Source organism: Schistocerca serialis, chromosome 2 (genome assembly GCF_023864345.2).
Source record: "Schistocerca serialis cubense isolate TAMUIC-IGC-003099 chromosome 2, iqSchSeri2.2, whole genome shotgun sequence".
Taxonomy (NCBI): Eukaryota; Metazoa; Arthropoda; class Insecta; order Orthoptera; family Acrididae; genus Schistocerca; species Schistocerca serialis.
In genome coordinates, this window is record NC_064639.1 from 706,298,473 (window position 1) to 706,323,107 (window position 24,635).

Sequence of the window (24,635 nt, forward strand, 5' to 3'; positions counted from 1 at the left end):
GGAGGGTAAAAATCGTAGAGGGAGACCAAGAGATGAATACACTAAGCAGATTCAGAAGGATGTAGGTTGCAGTAGGTACTGGGAGATGAAGAAGCTTGCACAGGATAGAGTAGCATGGAGAGCTTCATCAAACCAGTCTCAGGACTGAAGACCACAACAACAACAACAACAACTACTACTACTACTACAACTACAATTGGTTGGTCCCTCTCTGTCTCTATATGTCAATTCAGTGTATGAGCGTCTAAGACAGTGGTCTCGAACTGCGGGCCGCATGCAGCGCAGATCATGTTTTTGTGCAGCCAACGACCCTCCTTGGCTTTGCACGGGTAGTATTAGTTATCTACTTGTCTGGCTTAGCGGTGTTTTGTTTACAGAAACTGCGTGAATTGTGATTAAAGTCGGGGTAGTAAATAGATAACTGAAAACCATCCACCACTTTCATTTAATGCGCCACTTGCCGGTGTTCCGCAGTGCTAAAGGCGTGAGCAGCCTGCTAGCCAACAGTGTGAGCTGTGCATCAAACGCGCCGCGTGCCCACGGCCGCTCATTTGTCGGCGGCAGGCTTGTCCCGCAGCCGCGTCATTGTTAGCTTTGTCATGTCAGTTTCTCAGTCATGAACTAAGTTTCGGTGCCCCTGAGCATTCGTCACGTATTGCGTGTATTTGTGCTCTCATTTGGTGATATAATTATTAGTGGATTAAATAATGTCTGATGTACCCTCAAGAACAGTGACTAAGATGAAAATATGTTTCCAAGAAATATAGGAAGAAGAGTTTGCTTTATAAGTGGACACAAAAAAGGTACTGCTACATGCTTAATATGCCAGGATATGACTGTGGGACTTAAGAGATACAATTTATTTCGCCACTACACAAAAAGCACAATTAATTTACAGTAGCTTTTCCTTTGAATCAAATGAAAGAAAGGAAAACACTGCTCATCTAAAATCAATCATTTGTCATCAACAAAAGATTGTCTTAGCAGCAGTTGGGCAAAGTGAGGCTGTCACAAGAGCATCATACCAAGTATGTAATATTCTGGCAAAAAATATGAAAGCTTTCACTGATGCTGAATTAATGAACCAATGTACGATGACTGTTTGTGAAACTTTGTTTCAAAATTTCTCCAACAGTAAGCAAATATTCAGCTCAAATAAATAAGCTCACACTTCCAGAATCTCCCTGTCGACATCGTATAGAAGATATTTCAAAATATATGTTTGAGGCAGTAATTAATTAAGTCAAACTGTGCAAATACTTCAGTCTTGCATGTGATTCCAGTACAGATTTAGCTTCGATGGCTCAGTTTTCATTATTTGTGTGTTACTGCACAAATGGTGGGGTAATAGATGAAGATTTTTTAGCAATTATAACCATGAAAGGTCACACTAAAGGATGTGATTTTGTGGATGCAACTAAAGAATTTGTAAAAAAAATGACTTATCTATGAGCAAATTAATATCAGTATGTACAGATGGTTGTCTGTCAGTGACGGGTGTCAACAATGGTTTGAGAGCACTGATTAAGAAGGAATGGAATTTGCCAGATTTACTCTCCATTCACTGCTTACTGCATCAAGAAAGTTTGGCATGTTAAACTGCAAATACCAAATTGAAGAATGTTTTGCAAACGGTTACCTGTATCTCTGGTGAGGGTTCTTATCTTATGCCACATGGGAGTTTATCTTTGACTTGTCGTAGACGTGTTAAGATAAATTCTGATTGTAATATACACTTATGGGTTCGTAGACGTTGTTATCGTCGTCGCGGACGATTGCTAAAAAATCTTCATCTATTACCCCACCATTTTTCTTTAATGAAAAGTTCTACTTCTTCCAGCCTTGGTAATGGTTGGATTACTGTTGCTTTTGTTGCATGTAATAGTGCAGGGAGAGCTGGTTTGGAATCATTTGAAACTCGTGAAATTTTGTCTTACCGTACTATTCCTGTTTCTGAGGTTATTATCTCTGGTGAGGGTTCTTATCTTATGCCACATGGGAGTTTATCTTTGACTTGTCGTAGACGTGTTAAGATAAATTCTGATTGTAATATACACTTATGGGTTCGTAGACGTTGTTATCGTCGTCGCGGACGATTGCTCGTATACAAATCACTTGTAAATGTGGACGGCACACTTGGTGCTGCTGCATCTACAGGTAAGGGGAAGAATGTAGTTAGGGGAGTAGGTAAAACTGCTCAATTTGTACTTTTAAATGGGCCTACATTGTTTTGTGGCGCGAGATTTAATTTTTCTTTAATGAAAAGTTCTACTTCTTCCAGCCTTGGTAATGGTTGGATTACTGTTGCTTTTGTTGCATGTAATAGTGCAGGGAGAGCTGGTTTGGAATCATTTGAAACTCGTGAAATTTTGTCTTACCGTACTATTCCTGTTTCTGAGGTTATTATCTCTGGTGAGGGTTCTTATCTTATGCCACATAAATTTCATTCTTGCCCATGAACTTAATCACCGAAAATTTAAAGAACTTCAAGCTTGTTACAGTGATTTTCTCCTACATACTGCTGTCAGATGGCTAAGCAAAGGAAAAGTGTTGGAACAGTTTCTCAATTTGAAGTCTGAAATTATTTTATTCTTACAACAAAAAGGCAAAAATTATCCCAAACTTGATGATGTGAATGGTGGTTACTTACAGCTTTTTTGATCGATATTACGCAAAAATTTAACAATTACAAGGACCAAACAAGATAATTGGGCAAATGACTTTCAAAATACTTGCATTTGAAGCCAAACTGCAATTATGAACTCTAAGTAAAAGATCTGTCTAATTTTCCAACAATCAGGCTTAACTATTGCTGAAACTATTTACCAAAACATGAAAGAATATTTGGAAGAAAGAAAAAACAGATTTGTAGATGTTAGAAATATTCTAAGCTATTTCATTCTCATAGAGAACCCTTGGCGTGTTGGACATGATGATCTCAAATTATTCTGCCAATTTGGATTTCCTAAAACTAATTTGCTAAATGAAATAATCGAACTTCAGCATGAGAGACAGCTTAAAGCTCTGTTTATAGAACATCGTGAAATACAACATTACACTGAATTTTGGAAATGTGTGGAATTATAAAAATTTACGACACTGTGCACAGTTTATTTTAACACTATTTCTTTCAACTTACCTTTGTGAAGCTTCATTTTCAAAAATGAAGTACCTGACAAATAAATATCATAATCGGTTGTCCTGTCATTTAGAAGACGCAATGAGGATTGTATTCAGCCCAAACGATGCAGATATAGACAACATAGCCAAAAAAGTTCAACATCACAAGTCACATTAATGAAAAATTATATATTATTATATAATAGAGGGAAACATTCCACGTGGGAAAAATATATCTAAAAACAAAGATGATGTGACTTACCAAACGAAAGTGCTGCCAGGTCGATAGACACACAAACAAACACAAACATACACACAAAATTCAAGCTTTCGCAACAAACGGTTGCTTCATCAGGAAAGAGGGAAGGAGAGGGAAAGACGAAAGGATGTGGGTTTTAAGGGAGAGGGTAAGGAGTCATTCCAATCTGGGGAGTGGAAAGACTTGCCTTAGGGGGAAAAAAGGAAAGGTATACACTCGTGTGCGTGCACACACACACATATCCATCCGCACATACACAGACACAAGCAGAAAAATGACTTTCGAAACATGTAGAAAACATGTTGTGATCATGTATCATGTTACATAATACATTTAAGTATAAGTACATTTGCTGTTATTAACCATCTGTTCACAAAGACAACGCAGCAACATTTTGTCTGACAATTACAGTGTTACAATTTATGAGACATCGAGGGTGGCAACAATCTGAAACAGTTAACATTCTACACATAGTGGTCCAAATGGTATCGACTTTCATGATAAGTGCTAGAAAGTCATTGCTAAATCTTTCGCTTCTTTACTATAGCTAGTCTATTGGAGGTTCATAACACATTACTTATGTGGTTTGCCAATTAATAAAAAGACCTGGAAATCTGCGGCCCGAGGTGCCACATCGTATTGTTAATTTTGGCCCTTGAGCAAAAAAGTTTGACAACCACTTGTCTATATGCTTTGCTGGCATTTAATGGATTCTTTGGGAAGAGGACAATAGGTGTGATCCCATCTTGAAGTTGTTGCTTTAAAAATTATTCTATGACAGGCTGTGAATTCTATTGGACTCTACATGGTTTCTTGTAGACAGGCATTTCATTCCCATTGGGAGTACAGTGTTGAATTAGTGTCGTGGCAAGCAATGGTCAAATAACCCTCTGTACTTTTGTTAGAAATCTTTCCCTGTCCTAGTTGGCCTGGTCCTCTAGATGTACTGCTTTCTTCCTCAGTGGCGTCAGACTGACAGACTATCTCAGTTTAGATTTCCTCATTTCACTCCTAAGTTGATTTAGAACGGAGTAGAAAAAACATTAGTGTCACAAGGAATACTCGAAAGATGTGGTCCACTTAAACTGTACACAGGGACCCTAAAGGTCAACACAAGGGATATCACACCAAAAGGGACTAGGCATGAAAACCCTGCCCAATTCGTCCTCATCTAGCAGTATTTCTAGACTAGTTATGAGAGTACCACATGACAGCTGCACTTTGTCAGGGCTAAAGCTGTCAATAGTGATAGGTGCAATTCTGCTTCAATCAATGTCCTGTACATAGGATAAACTATGCCAGTCAAAACATTGTACTCTTCATTCTGAGGCAAAGGCTCAACAACATACAAGAAATTCATTGGCAAATCAGCACCTACATCAACCCAGATTAATTTTCTAGTCCCTTTTGGTACGATATCCCTTGTGTTGACCTTCAGGGTCCCTGTGCGCAGTTTAGGTGGACCACACCTTTCGAGTATTCTTTGCAACACTAATGTTTTTTTCTACTCTGTTCTAAATTAACTTTGGTGTGAAATGAGGAAATCCAAACTGAGTATGACTTCATAGCCATTATCGATATAGGAAGAAATTTACATTAACCCGGAAGTTATTTCCTCCCACTCGGGCACTTATTACTCTTGAACCAGGTGAATCCATATGATGCCTTCCTGTGTGCTGTGGTCTTCAGTCCAAAGACTGGTTTGATGCAGCTCTCCACACTACTCTACCCTGTGCAAGACTCTTCACTCATAAGTAACTGTTGCAACCTACACCTAACTGAATCTGTTTAATGTAGTCATCTCTTGGTCTCCATGTACGACTTTTACTTCACACGCTTCCCCCCAGTACTAAATTGGTGATCCCTTGATGCCTCAGAATGTGTCCTACCAATCGAGACTCCACCTATGTTACTTAATTCCCAGTATGGCGGATTTAATTCTACTTTACCAAGTATGCTCTTACTTGCCACAGATACCTGAGATCTGGTCTCTAATAAGAATTTACACAACTTTCATTTCATGTAACTAGTCAGAAAAAAAGTTTGCCACTGATTTTGCACAGAGGTGACTTACGCTAAACCTTATTGGGTGCATTGTACAATGGACACACCCACCCCCCCACCCCATTTAACTGTGGGGTATGTGGTCCACATGTGACCATTTTTGATGCCCTTGTGAATTTCTGGTCTTGCTGTTCCATCTGGAATGTACAAAACACTTACAAGCCCATCACTGCTCTTCTCTGCAATTACACTTCATATGACCTGTATGACCATATCTAAAACATTTGCTATTTGTATTAAATGCCACTTCCTATCCGATGAGTACATAATCATATCTACCTCTGCTAGTGCTTCTGTGATTTCTACTGTTTCATTCAAAGTCTTTGAGAATTCCATATGAAACCTATGTGACATTTCTGGTGGTGAACCCTGTAAAAATACATCCAGTGCTCTCTGCTGAGCTTCTTGTAATGTAGCATTTTTCGCATTATTTTTGCCATGAGCTCATAAGTATTGATATTAATTTCGCAAAATGTTCCACAAAAGTCTTTATTGATTCCACATGTTTCTCAAATATCCTGTTAAGCTGCTCATGGTAGTATCTTGATGAATTTTTCCTCCAATATCTGTTTACCAACCTGTTCCTGAAGTCATCAAACAATTTTGATTCTCTTAATTTGTCACAGCATATTACAAAACTTTAGCTTCATTCAGCAATTGCTCATTATACCAATTTCCAAACTTAGTGAGAATATCCAATTGTCAACAAATGCAAACATCTTCCCATGATTTCCCAGGAAATGGAGTGACCAACAAAGTGTTGTTAGTATTGAGAGTAAGTGTGCTACTGTTTGACTATTCCCTCCTTTCCTCTCATAGTTGTCCTAATTCTGTCTGCAACTGACCTCCTTGATTTATCAGCTGCTGAAGAGCATCCTGAACCGAATTTTGCTTCTCCATGTTGCCTAATTACTACCAATGAAATTACACAGAATACCCAAAATAAAACAAGAAGAAAGGCTAGGGAAGAACCATACAGACGCAAAAATACTTTAAACTCAGCACTTATTCATACCACTATGTAGGATATCCCTGCTCCAGAACCATGGAACTAGCTGCTGTCTTCTGGTTGTCCATCTTCATCTTCATCAGTCCTTCTGACACCAATTATAGCAGGTTGGTAGGACGACTGGATGTCTCTCTGCTGACGACGGATGCGGGTGTAGCGGGAAGAAGTCCTGGTGAGGTTACAGTAAGTTCTTCACTGTTGTTTCTTTAAAATCGTGGGACTTAGAAACTACAGGTGATGATGCAGAGTGAAGCAAATACTTCATTACCGTGGCCCCCTGTATGTCAGTCTCTGATTGCTGATATGCACCCTTGACGCTAGTACTGTATTGCGGGAAACTCATATCACCCATCTAAATATGGGTGGCCCAGTGGCAGTAGATGCATGTACACCTGGCTGCATCATGTTCCAGTGTCCCAGAGTGTAAAAGTCCTCTGTTGACACCTCAGCAGAGGCTGGATCCTCACATCATACTCCCAAGATGATGGAAAAGTGCTTACTTGCTCTTACATCTAAGTGCTCGGGGACAGGAAGGGATTTTGGGACCAGTAGCGGCATATATGACTGCATCGTCAGCCTTTTCAATCCCACAATGAGTTTGCAAGTTGAATTCTCAATTTGATCTCTGTTCCTGTGTAAACATCAACCCCAGATATTTAAAATTGCAAATCCCTTTGTTGGATTGGTTTCTGATTATCTGTGGTTGGAGTATGTCTCTTGAACAGGCACCAGTATTGCTCATCATAAGATACTTGGGCTTTGATTCATTCATTCATCAGAAGACCAAAATCTTGCTCACTGCCACCTCCATGCTGCCACTCATCTGCACTAGGGTCTAATACATTAAGACTGAATTTCTGAACAAAACTTACGCTCAAGAGGAAAAATGTGTAGTTCTGCCAATAAACAAACCTAAAGTAAAAAGACACATCATTCTACCTTTTAGAACAAATCTTCCTCAGGGAGGAGAGAGGGATAGGTTGGGGACCCCCAGGATGAGAGGGGCCCACCTATTAGTGGTGCCAACAAAGTCTTCCAGAAAGACCCGGTTGCATCTGTAATTGATTGTTTATTTTTGGGTACAACGTTTGTTGCCACTGTAAGGCAATCTCCATTGAAATTAATGGCCAATGATTTAAATGTATCATCATTCACACTACCGTTACTATATGGGAGCCCAGTTTCATTTGGCTTACAATTTTTAATTACTTGTTTCTTACTAAGGCACCAAATTTTTTCCTTCATCCTTGAAATGTTTTATTTTGTTTGTGTAATATGCATGCATGTATTACTATTATTATTATTACAGATTGCAGGGGATTTAATTCTTGTTGACAGTTTGTTATCAGAATTAGTCACAGATTTCTCTTCCTAGCTCAAAATACTTTAATTGAAAGTGTTATCCATCCTTTATCCATGTTTATGTGGTCATGCCCATATAAAATGCTGTGCAGAAATTCCAGCAGAGCTGGTATATGATGTGGCTGCTTTCACAGGTGGCCCTGCCTCTGATAGGATAAGATAAGCCTGTGACAGGACTGCAGTATGGTGTGCTAGGCAGGTGCATAGGACAGGTTTTTCACTTGGGTGTTCAGGAGTGTCAGATAGGTGCACTGGACAGGTTTGCACCTGAGTCTTCACAACGAAACGGTGCGTGTAGCAAAGGAAGAAGATATCATAAGTGAACTTGAACCAAATGAGAGGGTTTGGGAGGCTAGGAAGGTTTCCTCTAAATGGGCCATAAACAGGTTGGCATAAGAGGGCGCCATGTGGGTGCCACAGTTGTGATGTGGATTTGTTTGTATATTTTCCAATGAAAGGAGAAGTAGTTATGTAAAAGGAAGTAATTAGATGTATAATGAATGAGATGGTAGGTTTAGAGTTGTAAGAATGTTGGAAGGACTAACACTCCATAATGTTAAGGCCATGGGCAATATTGGTGTATAGCAAGGTGGGATCGGTAGTGTCAAGGAGCAGCCCAGGTAGTTATGGGATGGGGATGGTTGAGTCTGAAACGTGGTTGACTCCCATTTGATAATGAAATTAACATAATTTGGCAATTTGAGGTTAATTAGAATAAAATCTGCCGTGCACAAACTTTCCAGGATAATTTATTACAGCAATTCAGTTGCACCCGTTTATACTGAAAGGACGAACCAGCCAAAAACTCATTTCTGAAACATGATATCGAACAGACTGCCTGGGATATGACTTAGGTATCGCACAGACCTACTTTCGGATGCTGTGTACTTGAAGTCCATCTGCACATTCTTGACCTGTTAAACCCAGTTTTCATGCCGTTGTGCTTGTGCTGCACTCCCATACATGCACCTAAATGAACCTACCATAACTACAATGCTCAGAAAGCGATCGATACACAATTACGGAAAGAACAACCTAATCAAGTAAAATCATATACATTATTATGTCCCTTTGTCCTCCAAGTTGTTGTACATGTGCTACAGCATTTATGCAAAGCTGAAAATAGCACTCATCAGAATTCAAGGAGCTTGTGACACTGAAAATAACACCGACTGAGAAGACATTTCAATCCTAATGAATTAGCTCCTCAACATAACATTACTATAATTTTTCTGCTCTGCCAGATGGGGTTTAAACATGATCCGCCAAGGTAGTTTTGGAATCTGACACAAACTATGCCAACCCCACTGTTATGACAAGAAGGCCCTCATCGAGAATCTGCAGCAACACTGAGCCAGTACACAACAGGATACTTAGCCTCATCCAACTTACCACCATTTGGGTGAGTGATGTCGCTGTCATAGCTTTTTTCAGTTGATCTTGGCTCTGTCTGTCTCTGTAGATGTCGTCACCAGCAAAAATATACTTTGAAATAACCAGTTGAAATCACTGCTTAGGCAACTATACGTTTTTAGATTAATCTGACATGAAATGAACACACAAAAAGCTTATGATGTAACTGAGATGGACTGCTGTCAGACATAGGTCTGGCCTAGTCAAGCCCCAACTCGCTCTTTTTCACACAATGGTTCATCACTTCTGCTTATAACTTTTGAGACACTTGTGAAGTCAGACAAGCAACTTCACCAATTACTTTCCAATCAAAATTGCAGTGTCTTGCATTGGTTCCTCCAGTGGAAACTCTTTCGCAGCACTCTCTGAAATAATTCTCACATATTTCTTATAAAATGTGTTTTCCTCATAGACTATTTTTCTTTCCTTGGTCTTACACACATTGGATTTGTCTATATGCTGGTTTCCAAGGGATGTCTGCCCTTGGAAGTTCCATGTAACTTTTAGTTTGTGGCTTTCACATCCTCTGCCAACCCTCCAAAAACTTTCTGTAAATGCCTCTCAAGCCCACAATGACGTGGCGTCCTTGGGCATGCTGTGTGGCGTCCTTTGCCGTGCTGCCGCCCCACCAGTGCAACAGTAGTCACCTTCTGTCTTAGGACGATACCAAGAATTCTGATTGCAGTGTTTAATTAAGATTTAAATGTCTCATGATCTACAACACTGATCACCAGGTGGTTTTTACTGAGCACTCTTAAGCAACTGACCACACCCACACACCACCTGCTCCAAACTCTTTCTTCTGTTACCCCTTCTTATGTTTACAGAAGCAAGTAAATTGGTGCATGTGGAGGGCTGGTGTACAGTAGGTTTTTGGGGTGAGAATGGAAATGGACATGGGGGAGAGACTTCTGGAATGGGATTACTGTGGTAGAGCTTAAAAAGTTTCCAGATGGTGGAGCCTTTGCCTATAGGGAGGATAATGAAATCTGGTCTGTCTTCAGGTTGCAGATGGCTATTCTACCTTCCATTAAGAGGTTTTATGTTCATGGGAATGGACGTGGGGAAGGATGGTGGGACCAAGTTGGAGGTAAGGAATGGGTACGTGGAAGAGGTGCAAGGTTACGGTCGGATGATAGTATAAACTGGGAGAGACCAGGTTCACTGTTCAGATTAGAAAGGCTATGGTTGGTGGGATTGTTAGTAAAAAGTGTTTCCAGTATAGGGATACGGAGGGAGAGAGTAAGTGTCTGACAAATCAAGTATGACTGAACTTTATGTGGGACTGAAGATGAGGCCTCTGAACAGGTTGACAACAATATTTTGAGTTTGTTTATATTCTGGGATTTGAGGCATGGTGCAAGGGAGTTTTGGGGGATGTGAACAGACGGAAATATCAGCAAGGCATGGTCTGGGTGCTATGAGGAGTTGTCAATGGGATTCACTGGGAGCAAGATAGGTGTTGACAGGTAGTGGTATTCTGAAACGGAGGTAGGATGTCAATAAATATGATGAACTTTTGGAGATGAAGTGTGGTGTGCTCTTCCACGTGTTGGAGGGTGAGTGCTTCAACTTGGGAGATATGATGTAGGTATTGTGGGTTGCACAGCAACAGTATTGCGAAGGGAGCGGAGAGGGTTCAGGGGTGCCTGCAGCATGGGGATCTGTTTTTCCAGTATCATTTTAGGGAGGGATAGGCATTGACACAATCTGACAATTTGAAGGTCATTGTGAAAGAAGGAAAGAGGAAAATTTTTATGGTTTGGCTGGGGGAGGAGGGATTGGGGGAGGGTGGGGGAATATCATGGTTTAGGCAGCATTTGAGGAAAAGGCTGTGGGACTCGATTTTATCTTTTGATAGTGATGTTTCTGAACTGATGCAAGCACATGGAGCACAGGTCCGCTAGGATAATCTTTTCAAAGTGTTTTCTGTAAACACTTATTGTTGGTGTTATTAGCTAGTTTTCTTTTATGTTCTGAACCTTACTGCAGAGTTTGTTTTGATGTCAGAATTTGAAAATTATGGACTATTCACTGTTGCTTTTACATGTAGCAAACTGCATTAACACTTGCGAAGACCAATTAAATCAGACAGCATCATTATTCAGGTGTAGCACTTACTAGAATATTATGGGTATATTACAAAAATATGTCAGGAATGATTATTTTAATCACAAACCACTCACTAAAAAAGCACATTTATTCACAATATTGAAAAATAATTGTGACACAATTTTGTTCAGTACAAAAACAATTAAGAGACATAAAAAGTTTTGTACTTTTAGACAGGAAATGAAGCTATGACAATCAATTTTAACAAATAATGAACAGGAATTTTAGTTGCAATAACTGGCTGCTGTCTTCCGCAGTTTAATTGGAATGCCCAACCAAACATCCACCTTCAATCAGGAGCTTTTCGAATTCTGCAAATCACATGGAACAAACCAATTAATGCCATGATATGAAAAATGTAAAATATATTTATCTTTATATCCTCATTAAATTATACTAAGCAACATACAGGGTGTTTATAAATGAATATCGGGGTTTTAACGCTTTATAATATTTTTTGCATTAAACTTACAGTTATAAATGATATGTCAAATGAAAGAGCAACTCAAACAGTTGTGTTTGGCACCAGTGTGCATGTGCAGCACGCAATTTTTCCGCTGCAATCCAAACTTCACTGAACACAAGTGCTGGATAGGCTGGAAGTGGCCCAACATCAGGGCTTACTTTGCATGGCCTCCACGTTCACCCGACCTAACGCCAAGCGATTTTTTCTTTTGGGGCTTCATCGTGGATTGTGTGTGCATGCCCCTGCTACCAACAGACCTCCCTGAATTAAGAAACCGGACTGAAGCAGCTGTTGCTACAATCACTGAAGACACACTTATCAACATTTGGGAAGAACTCTGCTATGGACTTGATGTGTACTGTGTGACAAATGGTGCTCACATTGAACATTTGTAAGGTTCTTGGTAAAACTGTGAGTCGTCCTTTCATTTGATATATCATTTACAACTAAGTTTAATATAGTAAATATTATAAAGTATTTAAAACCCCAATATTCACTTATAAACACCCTGTACTGTCTTTCTCAACTGTAAATCGTTACAGAAGAAAATTGTTTTGTAAAAGGAAAAGAAGTAACCCACAATGTAATTAATACCTTTAACCTAAATATAAAGGTAGTAAAACTGAATCTTAGGTAGCTGAGATGCATTCAATCTACACATTCAAATATTTTTCTGTAAACACATGATCAGCAGCCCACCTATCTTTTCCATTCTGTTGTTTTCGAACAGTCACTTGAGACACTGTGAGTATAATGTAAGATTTCAATAATGGATTGACTGAACAAAAAGGCAGTGCTAATTTCATGTGATCATATGATTGCTAGTTGTCTTGCCAAGAAATATCAGCCATGTGCTAGTACGTAGAAAAAGAATTTTCTAAACTAAAATCTTACTGCTGATGTGGCTTACATGAAGCTTATGGAATCTATGTACTATGCCATAGCAGTAATTCCTGGAGACGCTGCTGCTGCTGGTATTACCCAGAAATATTTCTCAAGTGCTAATGGGGATACTGAACATAAACAGAGGAGGACACCACAAGTTAGTTCGACAAACGGGGGGACAACATTATGGGAGGGTTGGAAAACCTGAGCTGGTAGATGCTAAAAGAAGATGCCAATTATTGCACAAAAGCCTATGTAAAAAGTTTCAACAACCAATATTAAGTAAAGAATCTATGAATATACTACAGCCTCCTGTGTGTCTACCGTAAGGACTATGAAGACAATATCATACTACCTACAGTGCATATACAGCATTTAACCCAACTCCTTATCCTCCATATGTGAATGGAACAGGAAGAAAACCTAATATGCGATACAAAGGTAAGTGCTCTTTGCCATGTTCTTCGCAGTGCTTTGCAAAGTGTGTATGTAGATGATGAAGATGAAAACTTGAGTGCTTTATCCCTCATTCCATACAGTTTTCATTTACTGAGCAATTGTAGTCTACATAAACCAGAACAGTCAATGGCATTCCTTAACTCTCATGAGTACACTTTTTAACCAATGCTTTTCAAATTTGCATCCATGACTGACTATAGTACCTGATCACCTAAAAAGCTTAACATTAAATTGCGAGTATGTTAGTGTGCTGTGCTCAAAGAAGCCTAGTTTGCCTTGCAAACATTTCCGATAGGTATCTATCGTATGGACCTGTAGTTATGATCATATTTTCCTCATACTGTGTAGAAATGTCACAAATGAGTACCAAAATTTGTCTGCAAAAGGACCTAGTCGAAAACAAGTTATCAAGTATGTTGCTTATTCAGGAAACACAAATCTCTGCTCTCCCATGTGACATTTTATAATTACCATTTGAATCTTTCCACTTCAGACTTAAATTTTTACCTCTATTTTTCTTCCATTAATCTTCAGTACTCCATTTTCTGTCGTTTCCTTAAAAATTCACTCTGTAAGAAATTATGTAACAAGCAGTTTTGATATGTCTTGTCCACAACAGGAAATGCGCTTTTGTAAGCCAGTGATTGCTCATGTCAGTAATACTTATTCTCCCATTTAATGGAGATAATGGGAGCTCTCCCTGACCATGTCCTTACTATGTACTACTTTTTTTTTTAATTTTAATCTGTGATTTCTGTTTTCTACTTGCAAAGCTCTAACCTCTCTCAAAGACTGTCACAAGTTGGATAGTGTGTATCCAAGCAAACAAAGACTCACTATTCCTTTCCTTTGGTTTTCCAAGACCTACAATACATAAGGAAGCTTGGATCTGTATCTTATCATTTACTTTTCTCTGCAGCTGCAGGTTTTAATGAAACATTGGCAATCCTCTGCAGTCTGTTTTAGCAGTGGCAATCACCCTAAGTCACACTGAGAAGATCCAATCTCTTCTAGTCATCGCAAGAGGATTCGCACCATGTGTGAATCTAGAAACACCCATTACACTGATTACTATGCTGAACCAGCCCACCAGACATCCTGTAGTACTCCATCCACCAACATTACAGACTATCAGCTCACTGTAGGCCATCTGTCACAACCACAGCCACTCCCAACGTGCATTATCTTCCTTCCCAACCGTACATTACCTTGCTTCAAAGCACTTTTGATGCAAGGCAGTCATGATGCCGTTGCAACCGAACAAAAGACGTGCTCTCTATGCCCATTTTTTCAGACATGGTTGTGGGACTCGGCTGTGCATTACAGAATCTCAAATCGAACACCTTTCAGCTGTCTAATTGTTATTTTATTTGGCTACTAGTTTCAGCGATTTATTATGCCATCATACTGTTGTTACAAATCTAAGAAGCTTTCTTTGCCTGCTCATTGTTGTGGTGTGTCACTTATAAGAGCAGGGGGGTTATTTTAGTATAGGAGTTACTGTGGGATTCTAACATTCTTTAAAATGAGAACCTGACATGTGAGCCACTATGGCAGGCACTGTCACTTGGATGGCCAAATAAAACATGTGAAAGATAAAATGTTGGCTTGATCCAGGAACCTGCAGCGTAAAAACTTGGCAGAGAATTAATGTTTGACGTTTTCTTAATGTTTGTAGTCTTTTCAGTACGAAAGTTACACAGCATATAACTCAAACAAGAAAGTGTGATGCCAGTTTTAAGCAAATGTTTAAAAAATCTTCAGCTTATTATTTAGAAATATAAAATCTATTTCACTGTATTTCATAACATAAGACCACCTTCACTATTTTCTAATGCAGAAGAACCTGATTCAATCTTATATCTTATCACCATCTGGTCCGAACCACTAAAGATAGAAATTTTGAGAGAGTGTTGATCTACTGTAGGTATCATTTAACATGGTGTTTTTCGAAATTCCACCCCTAAAGGGTCAAATAGGGGATGGAAGGGTTTTTGGAAATATGTTATTATTAAGGCAATTTTGAAGCTAGACCTATGAAAATTGGTATATTGTTTCTTGGTCAGAAATTAGAAATACATGTTTCAGCATTTTTGTAAATTTAACCCCTATGGGAGTGAAATAAAAGGTGGATTTTTTTTAAAAAATAAATCATTATCACAGAACTACTAAAATATTTTAAGGCTCTGAAATTGGTATCTGACTTCTCAGTAACAAATAAAAAAAACGTCTGTTTCATTGATTTTGGAAATTCAACCCCTATTGGAGTGAAGAGTTTTATGAAAATATTTCATCATGAAAGCATTTTAAAGCCTAATCTTTGAAAACTAGTATACAGCTACTTGGTTAAACATAAAAAAGTACTTCATTGTTTCTTAAGGTGTATACATGGACAAGGAAAAGGAACTGCCGGATTTTTCCCTGTTAAAAATACACTTTCTCCCTGGTGGAAACACACTTTTTCCGTATTAAGTGACAGTATATATTTCCCTCAGAACTGTATAAATTTGAATTCCACCAAACACCACATATTACTTTCCAAAGCACTGAAATCGAGATTGCAATGTGCTTTTGTAAGCCAGTGATTGCTCATGTCTCGTAATCTTGCCAGCCAATGACAACGAATATTCAGAGCATAGCACACGAAATGTAAGGCAGCCAATAGCAACATCACCATTAAGTAGTGCGAACATGCAAACAGGAAAAGTAAATGGTTTAAATTAATATACATACTCTAGCATACCACATCAAAGTTCGTCAAACGTTTTGCTACATGAAAAATCAGAATACAAATAGTACCAAAGCCTGGTTTGGTTTCTCAAGCTAATTACGTCTACTTTGTCACTGTCTGCTAGGTAAAACAAAATAGACCTTTCTAATATTGCAGTAATTGTAACATACACCAAATAAACGAGACTGTTTTTACACAAATGGTCATTTTTATAACACGACAATATAATTCAGGAAGTACCAATATCCAATGCCTATTAGGCCTACTACAAGAAAAAAATTTTATGTTAGGAAATAGGTTCACATATCATTCATACGCTCCAGTTTCGCACACATGAGGTCAAAAAGTAGTAGTACAAAATTTTTATATAATTTAGGGATCTTCATATTCTTCCACAATTTGTGTGATGTCCCTGTTTCTTCTCCTTTCCTGTTGTAACAAACAATCTTGTCATCACTAATTCTGTAACTATTCCTGCCATTGTCAAAACTTATTCGACAGTTAACATCACTAATCCTGCCAGGACACCAGTTTAGTTATGCCGCAATTATTCTCCGGTTAGGTGTTGTTACATGTTCGTACAATGCGTTATCCATGCTACTTCCAGCATAGACCATACGTGGCTGCTAGCTGGGGACTGTACAACTGGCCCTTACTAGTGTAGGGATCTGGCCAAAAATTGTCAAAATTCCATTTTCTTGGATACACTGAGAAGATAATACGTAAACTTTCTTTCCTGTTAGTTGTTTATTTCCACTCTGGTATTGCGAATCTATGGATTTCACTAGTAATTATAACAATGCTGATCATTCGGAATCCCAATCGACCACATAAACAGCAACTGACATTCATCCATTCAGCTTTACTCCGCTCAGCTTATATAGCCACATCCTCTTTTGTCAGTGGGAAAGTTTACTTCTAGATGCGATGAGGATTCCCCTGACAGAGACATCGCGTACACTATGCACATATTCAAAAATCAACTTATGATTCATTCAGAAATCAACTTAGAATGTGTTCAAAAACCAACAAGGATGCATTCCAAAATCATACAAATAATCGATAGACCAATGAACGCTGGATGCTAGGCACTTTGTGAAACAGGTTTTTCTCCTCAAAAATATGAATTTGGCAACCCTCCCTTTCCGAAATTGCCACCCAGGTCGGATACCTCAGTTTGCCTGCTTTTATAAATTCAACCCCTAAGGGGGTGAAATAGAGGATGACATTTTTCAAGAAAATATTTCCTTAATTTAAAAAAAATTTAAAGCTGAATCTTTGTAACCTTGTATTTCACTTCTCAGTTACATATAAACAAATACATCTTAGGGAATGAAAGTTTCTGTGAAATATCACCACAAGAATGCAAAAGGCGTGGTTAACAAAAACCTTAGACGTCAGGTACCAGAATTACTTTTTGGTCAGCAGTACATTAAGGAAAGACCATGTTTCTATGGCCTTTAATTAACATCAAAAGTTAAGGTGTTACTAATTATGAACAACATAAAAATTCAATGAAAGAAAAAAAATTATGCAGACCATACACTCCATGCTAGCAAAGCAGCGGATGCTAAGCTAGTATCCTATACTATCTAACTGAACCTTATACTAAGTTTAACTAATGACCTCGCTGTCTGGTCTCCTCCCACAAACAACCCTATATTAAGTTTGCATATACTAGTGAAATGGTACTCATCTCTCTCAACATTAATTGCATCTGACAACCTACAAGACATCCACAGCTGTCACTTAGCAGAACTTTCTTTTTTCTTAAACTTTTCTCAATTCTGGGTTTTCTCATTACATAAAAAGCCTGTTGCACTTTCCTTAATCACCAGCTGCTTAAGGTTCCTCTTCACTTGACTCAAGAGTTAGTGAAATCTTCCCTTCCTAGTCGTGTACAGCATAACAAAAATCAGGAAGAGCCTCATAAAATACTGCTCCAGAAGTTGGAGCATCACAGAATGTGGGGAGCAGCTCACAATTGGTTTACCTCTTACTTTAACAACAGACAGAAAAAGGTCATTATTCACAGTGTTGAGAATGGTTGTGATGTGGGGTCTGAATGGGGTACAGTCAAATGGGCAGTGTCCCAGGGATCAGTGTTGGGGCCACTCCTGTTCCTTATTTATATAAATGATATGCCCTCTAGTATTACGGGTAACTCTAAAATATTTCTGTTTGCTGATGACAGCTAGGTAGTAGTTGATGTTGTGTGCAATATTGGCCCCATTTCAAACAGTGCAATTCATGACGAAAGTTCATGGCTTTTAGAAAATAAACTAACACTAAATCACAGTAAGACTCAGTTGTTACAGTTACTAATACACAATTCAACAAAATCCAACATTTTAATTTCACAGAATGAGCATATAATTAGTGAAACTGAACAGTTCAAATTTCTAGGTATTCGGATAGATAGTAAACTGTAGTGGAAAGTTCACATTCAGGATCTTGTTCAAAGACTTAAAGCTGCCGCTTTTACTATTCGAATGGTATCTAAAGTAAGTGATTGTTCAACATGAAAATTAGTCTACTTTGCTTATTTTCATTCGCTTATGTCATATGGTATTATATTTTGGGGTAACTCTTCCCATTCTAAAACGATATTTTTGGCTCAGAAATGGGTGGTTCAGGCACAAAGTGGTGTAAGTTCACAAGCCTTTTGTCGATCTCCGTTCACTACTCTGGGTGTCTTGACATTGGCCTCTCAATATATATATATATATATTCTTTACTGTCGTTTCTTATTAACAATACCAGCTTATTCCCAAGAATTACACCTTTCACTCAGTTAATACTTGGCAGGAATCCAACCTGCATTTGGATCGGACTTCCATAAGTCTTGTGCAGAAGGTGTGCAGTATACTGTTGCACCCATTTTCAATAAGCTATCACAAGAATTCAAAAATCTTAGCAGTAATCCACGCGCTTTCAAATCTAAACTGAAATTCCCTCATGGTTTACTCCTATTCTGTCGGGAAGTTCATTGAAAAATTAAGCTGATTTTTATGTTATATTGTTGATTGTCTTTACTTAAATTTATGGCTCGACTTTCTTTGTGTTCATAAACATTTTACTTTTATATGTTGTTACTTCTATGTTGTCACTTCATGTACTGATACATCCCATGACCTTGAAGATTTGCTCCTCAATTTGGTCCTATGGAACTAGATGTGTAAATAAAATAAAATTCCACAGTAATCTCCATACTAAATCGCTCCTGTAAAAAAAACTTAAATCCACTGCATACCAGCAAATGTACAGCAGTTCTCTCACTTAACACTCCTACTAAATTCAACTGAGGCAATAAAATAAACCAGAGATTAATTAAAATAATGTGACAAGATTACTGAGACATTGAGACAGGAGGGAATGTCTATAGCAACATTCGTAATTTTTTCTATTTACACATAATTAATATGTGTTAAGGTAGCATGGGCACCTTTTTTTATTTAAAATAAATGGATAAAGTGAAATCCAGACTGGATTAACCCCACACTTCCCTGAACTTTAAGATTTTGATCCATATGTGCTTTAGAACGAGACCAATATATTATCAATGCAGCACAATATATGATCGTGACACAGCAAGAAACACAATTTTTCTAAAAGTTCATAAAGTGCTGGTCAATAATGGAAACTGAACACCAGACCTTTCACTGAAATCCTGAAAATCATTGGTTAGACAAACAAAAATACTGTAAATGCTGAATTACATGTAACTAATCTACAATTAGGTTATATGCCAACAAACCTGCTGTTCACATCCAAAGTAATTATAATGGCTTCTCAATGTAAATTACTTGGTGGTTTGCAGAAACAGCTCAAAAATACTATATAATCTCAAGTCACTGCAAACTGCGAAAAAGTGTCATTTGTTGCTAAGTTTTCCACAACCTGCAATTCACGAATAAAATGATAGCAACCAAACACAAAGTAATCTGACAAACATGAGTTAATGCTATTTACTTTGTCACAATGTGTTATCACTAATGTGTTGAACATTACTACAAATTTTAAAAATATTCCTATTGGCAGAACAATTTTCACTCTGCAGCTGAGTGCGTGAACTGGTCTGAAACTTCCTGGCAGATTAAAATTGTGTGATGGACCATGACTTGAACCCAGAACATTTGCTTTTGCAGGCAGATGCTCTACTGACTAAGCTGTCCAAGTACAACTCATAACCTGGCCTAACAGCTGTCTTCTAGAAGTACCTCTCTCTCCTATTTTTCCAAACATTAGAAAGCTTTCCTGCACACCTTGCACAACTAGCACTCGTGCCGAACTCAGTCTGTACAGCATTCGCCTGTGAAACATCGAGGTTTCCGGTTCAGAAGACTATTTTAATCTATTTTTACTGTTTCATGTATTTCTCAAATTCACAAGCACACCAACAAATTATGGGCACATAGTAAACGAGCAAAAGGGGTACTACGATTAAAAAATTCCAAGCACCTTGTACAAATGGTAATGACAAGCAGCAGATCTGGTAGGTAATAAGTGTTACATGCTAGTACACAAGTATCACCAGAACACTTATCATTCGATAAAATAAATACAACAATGAGTAAAAGCCATGTATTTGTATCAAATCATAAACGTACTGCACAGCAACTCACCTATCTCCACTCACAACACAGAAGTGTCTCAGAGTACACATTTATGACCCTGCAAATCAAAACAGCCACGTATCATGCTTGCTGAAACACACCCTGCTGAATAAGGAAATCGTACAGCTTCCGAGTTTTGTTGACATCTATCTTTATAAGCTGCCTTGCTTGGGCTAGTTTCAAGGAACCACCACAGCGACGACTTTCATTTTCCAATATGCGCCGAAAGTTAAGGTATGCCTGAGGAAGGATTCTGGTAACAGAGCAAAGCTCTCGCTCTGATTGTGACAGGCGATTTGCACCGGGCAAGGCAGAAACATCTAGTGGAGCTGCAACAGTTCGAGAGCGTGGCGCTGCAGGTATTCCATCCAGATGGACTGTAGAAGGGCCAGAAGTGAGATTTGTCCTTTGCCTATCTGCACGTCTTTCTCGAATGGCAAGCTCTCTGTTGCGAGCAAGTCGCCGGTAGAGTGCACACTGGGATATGCGCCACAGGCCGGCTTCTGATCGTAACTGGGACAGGCACGTTATACGTCGGCGGAGGTCGACACTGTGTGACAGTGATGTCAGCACGATGTGATACGCGGCTGGAAGTGGTGCTAGCAGCCGTGCAAATGGTGCTAACCTTCCTGGCCCCAAAGTTAATCCACCTGATGATGAAACTAAACCAAGGCCTCTTATCAACTTGTGAGCATCAAGTCGTTTCGACAGGCGCCTATTGTATGCAGTGACAGCTGCCAGTGTTAGTGCACGCTGCAAGTCAGCATCTGAGTCATCGTCTGACCAATCAACGTGAGCTACACAAACTGTCATTAATTCTGCATGATTGTCATAATCTATATCAAACTCTGATCGTGCAGCTGAGTATCCAGGTATTGAGCTGGGAGGAGGGCGTCGTAGCCTGTGCAGTGGTTTCTTGCCTGGCTTTTTCTGTATTTTGCCACAAGGAACGGGTAGCCGCTTATTCCCTGTACCACGTACTGTGTGCATGTATTGTGACAAATACTCTGGCAAAATTTCTGCAGCAGCCAAGCGGTGTCCACAAGCTTCCAAGAACTCTTCTGAAGACATATTTTTTTCTTCTTTATACGAATGATAGTGTGTTTCTCCGCTAGATAGCTGCTGGTCTTCTAGTATTTGTTCATTTGTTGCACTGTTATTTAATACATGTGACACATCTGAGTGATGACAAATAAATGTGGTATTTTCACTGGGAAGTGTGAGTGTTCTGTTACAATTCCAGTGTCCTGTTTCCAATATGCAGGACTCGTCCTCCAACAGAGGAGAAGACAGAGCCGTCTTTCTTCCAACATAACACGATTTCTCTCGGGTAACTGAATGGTTCCATTCCATGCAGCACTGCTTCTGAGATTCTGGTACAGAGTTGCCACCAACAACTTTTCTAGCATCAAAGATTATTTGCTGGATTTCACTTGCCTTCTCCCTTGAGCTATCTCCTAATGTGCTATTTACAACATGCCCATTATGGCATTTGACAGTCCCACACATTTCATTGCCAGGTCTTTTCAAATCACCACCTCTGTTGAGTCCAACACTCATTTGTCTCCACGAAGCAGCAACATTTATTAGAGGAGGAGGAGGAGGAGGAGGAGGAGGAGGAGGAGGAGGAGAACTGACTGCCAATTGCTGATGATGCTGTGTGTTTTGCCTAATGTGTTCACCCTTCAAAGTAATGTCCCCTAGCAAGTTTTTGGATACCACAGGATGATAAGAAAGTGGTAAACTGTTTTCTTCTGAATTTCGTCTTTCAACTAACAGTTTTCCAAAGCTAGGCTTTTTCTGCATTAAAGAAGTGTCTAAACAAGGCAGGTGAGTATCAGTTTTGAAGGAAGCAAATAAATCTCTGTCTAGATCATCCTCCTTACTCCGCTGATCACTGCTCCTCTTCACTGTATGATGACAGATGTGCCTTCCTGAGTTGGAGACTTCATGAAGCCATGAAAACGGTCCAGCAGACGAGACATAACGAGAGTCATACCGTTGTCGACACTCCTCTGGGGTACGTGCTACAGCCTCTGAAACAGCTTCCCAATCACCATACCCATACTTCTCCAGTGCTGAGAGCAGTGTCAATTCCTCTGATATAGTCCATCCGCTGGCCTCATCACCCACTGCAGAACTGAAAGGAGAGAAAGAGTGGTGTCATCCAGAAGAGTAACTATGAATGCAGTTCTAACAACATCAGTAATAGCAGTATTATTCAATTTCTCAAAGGCAAGAAACAAAACTATCAATAACAGATACAGTACGTTCACAGACTCATCTGATACAGGCAGTACGTTTCTTCATTTAAGAGACTCTTGGAATAAAAAACTAAATCCATGTCACTTGTGAGGTTGGAAGAGTGATGCTGGTTGTTTTTCTAAGTAAATAAATAAATAGACTATGGCTGTAGAAAGCATGCTGATACAAACTTTTCAGCTGTGGTAATTTAGGAAGCAGCTCTGATTACACATTGGTTTAACAAAAGTGCACCACACTCATCTCACTGTCACCTGAAACAGGTGGCCTGTAACCACATGTGTAAGGGAGTGACAGCAGTACAAGAAAGGAGAGGAAGAATCAATGAAACGCTAGCGGTAGATAAAAATTGAAAGCGTAAGAAATTAAAACAACAAAGAGCTCATTTAATGAGTAAAATTACAAACAGTGTAATGAATGACACAATGAAAAGATCTGATGACAATGATAGCAGTGTACACATGCCAAAGGAAAAGGTCTTTAATACCCATACTAAAATATAAGACAAATATAATCAAAAATTAATACAAGTAGAAGAAATACAAAAATTTTTCCCTAAAGCCTAAAAAATTTCAAACACATAAACAATTATCTCCTTCACTGATATCACCTGTGTTGTTGCCTTCAGAATCACAAACAGCTCAAAACTTAAGACTGTACATCTGTTTAAAAGTGAACGATTTGGAAAAAAAAAGTCTGCTTGTTTTAAACCGTAAGTGTTAAAATTTGTGGCAATTATGTAAAATAGAATGAACCAAATAGCTAAAGCATAAAACAATCTCAAACATGGGTGTACAATTGTCTTCCTCAATGACACATCATCTAATGGTTACCTGAAAGGTAAGAAATGAATGAGGAACGAGTATAATATTTGTATGCTTATCACAGTATGTAAAGTTGCGACTTGATTTTAACTGGTGGGTCACTAACCTCAGAGACAAAGCTGTGAATAGGAAAGGAAATTGGCCATCTTAAACAATTTAGAGAAACAGTGGAATGCCCAGTAATCAGATGAGGATTTGAACCATCATCTTCCCAAACATGAGTCCAGTGTTTTAGCACTGCACCCACTGCAGTGGGAAGAGCGTGTAGCACTGAAGTATGAACATGTAGAGAAGGACTAACAGGTTTCACAGTCACGTAACTGAAACTTTGTGCCTACCCCTCATAATGACTGAAATTTTATCAGTTGTGTACACGGTGTACACTCTTGGTGTATTTTCTTCTTGGAATATTTGGAGGATCTGTGAGTTGGCCCAAAAGTGAGCACTGACTGGAAATGTGAGAAACTCCTGTACCTTGTTGGCTTTTTTTATTTTATTTTCAGCTCTTGTTTTTCCATTCTTCACGATAAACAGGTCACATCACTCAGGGCTGGGCACTTCCCAAAGAAAAAGGACAGTTCCTGTATGAGAAATTTGTGTATTCCAGTGTCATGTATTCAAAATGGCATACAGAGCTCTGAAGCCATTCAGGCATATATGTTCAAACATTAGATGTGTACACTCTTCTCTTGAGGTAAAGAATATTTCCACATTTTGTTGTCGTGGTACTGGTATGTTAAAAAACATCAAAATACAGGGTAGTGTATACACAATGCTCTAATTAAATTTTCATTAGCTCCTTTCATTTCATTTTGTAACATCAGTCTAACCTCTATCAGTTCACAGGCACTACTGACCTCTGCCTCAGTACTACTGACTGACATCAGCAGCCAAACTATATGTGTGTGCGTGTGGGGGAGGGGGGGGGGGGGGGGCAGCAGCGCGCGTGCTTGTGTGTGTGCGCGTGTGTGTGCGCGTGTGTGTGCACGCGCGCACTTTGTCTAATTAGGAAGAATCCCTTTTTGCCCAAAACTTACTTGTTTGATACTCTTT

At 39.0% G+C, this 24,635-nt stretch overlaps 1 protein-coding gene across 1 annotated transcript in view; it reads right to left on the reverse strand.

Annotated features, from left to right (window-relative positions):
- Window positions 1-11,409: 11,409 nt before the first annotated feature.
- LOC126457864 (uncharacterized) overlaps window positions 11,410-24,635 on the reverse strand; it is a 33,966-nt gene continuing 20,740 nt past the window's right edge. Inside the window, exons 3-4 of the mRNA XM_050094511.1 lie at window positions 20,506-22,636; window positions 11,410-11,650 (exon numbers count right to left, since the gene is read on the reverse strand). Of these exons, the coding sequence (XP_049950468.1) occupies window positions 20,578-22,636 (2,059 nt within the window). The 3' untranslated portion in view covers window positions 11,410-11,650; window positions 20,506-20,577. The remainder of the gene's footprint in view (window positions 11,651-20,505; window positions 22,637-24,635) is intronic.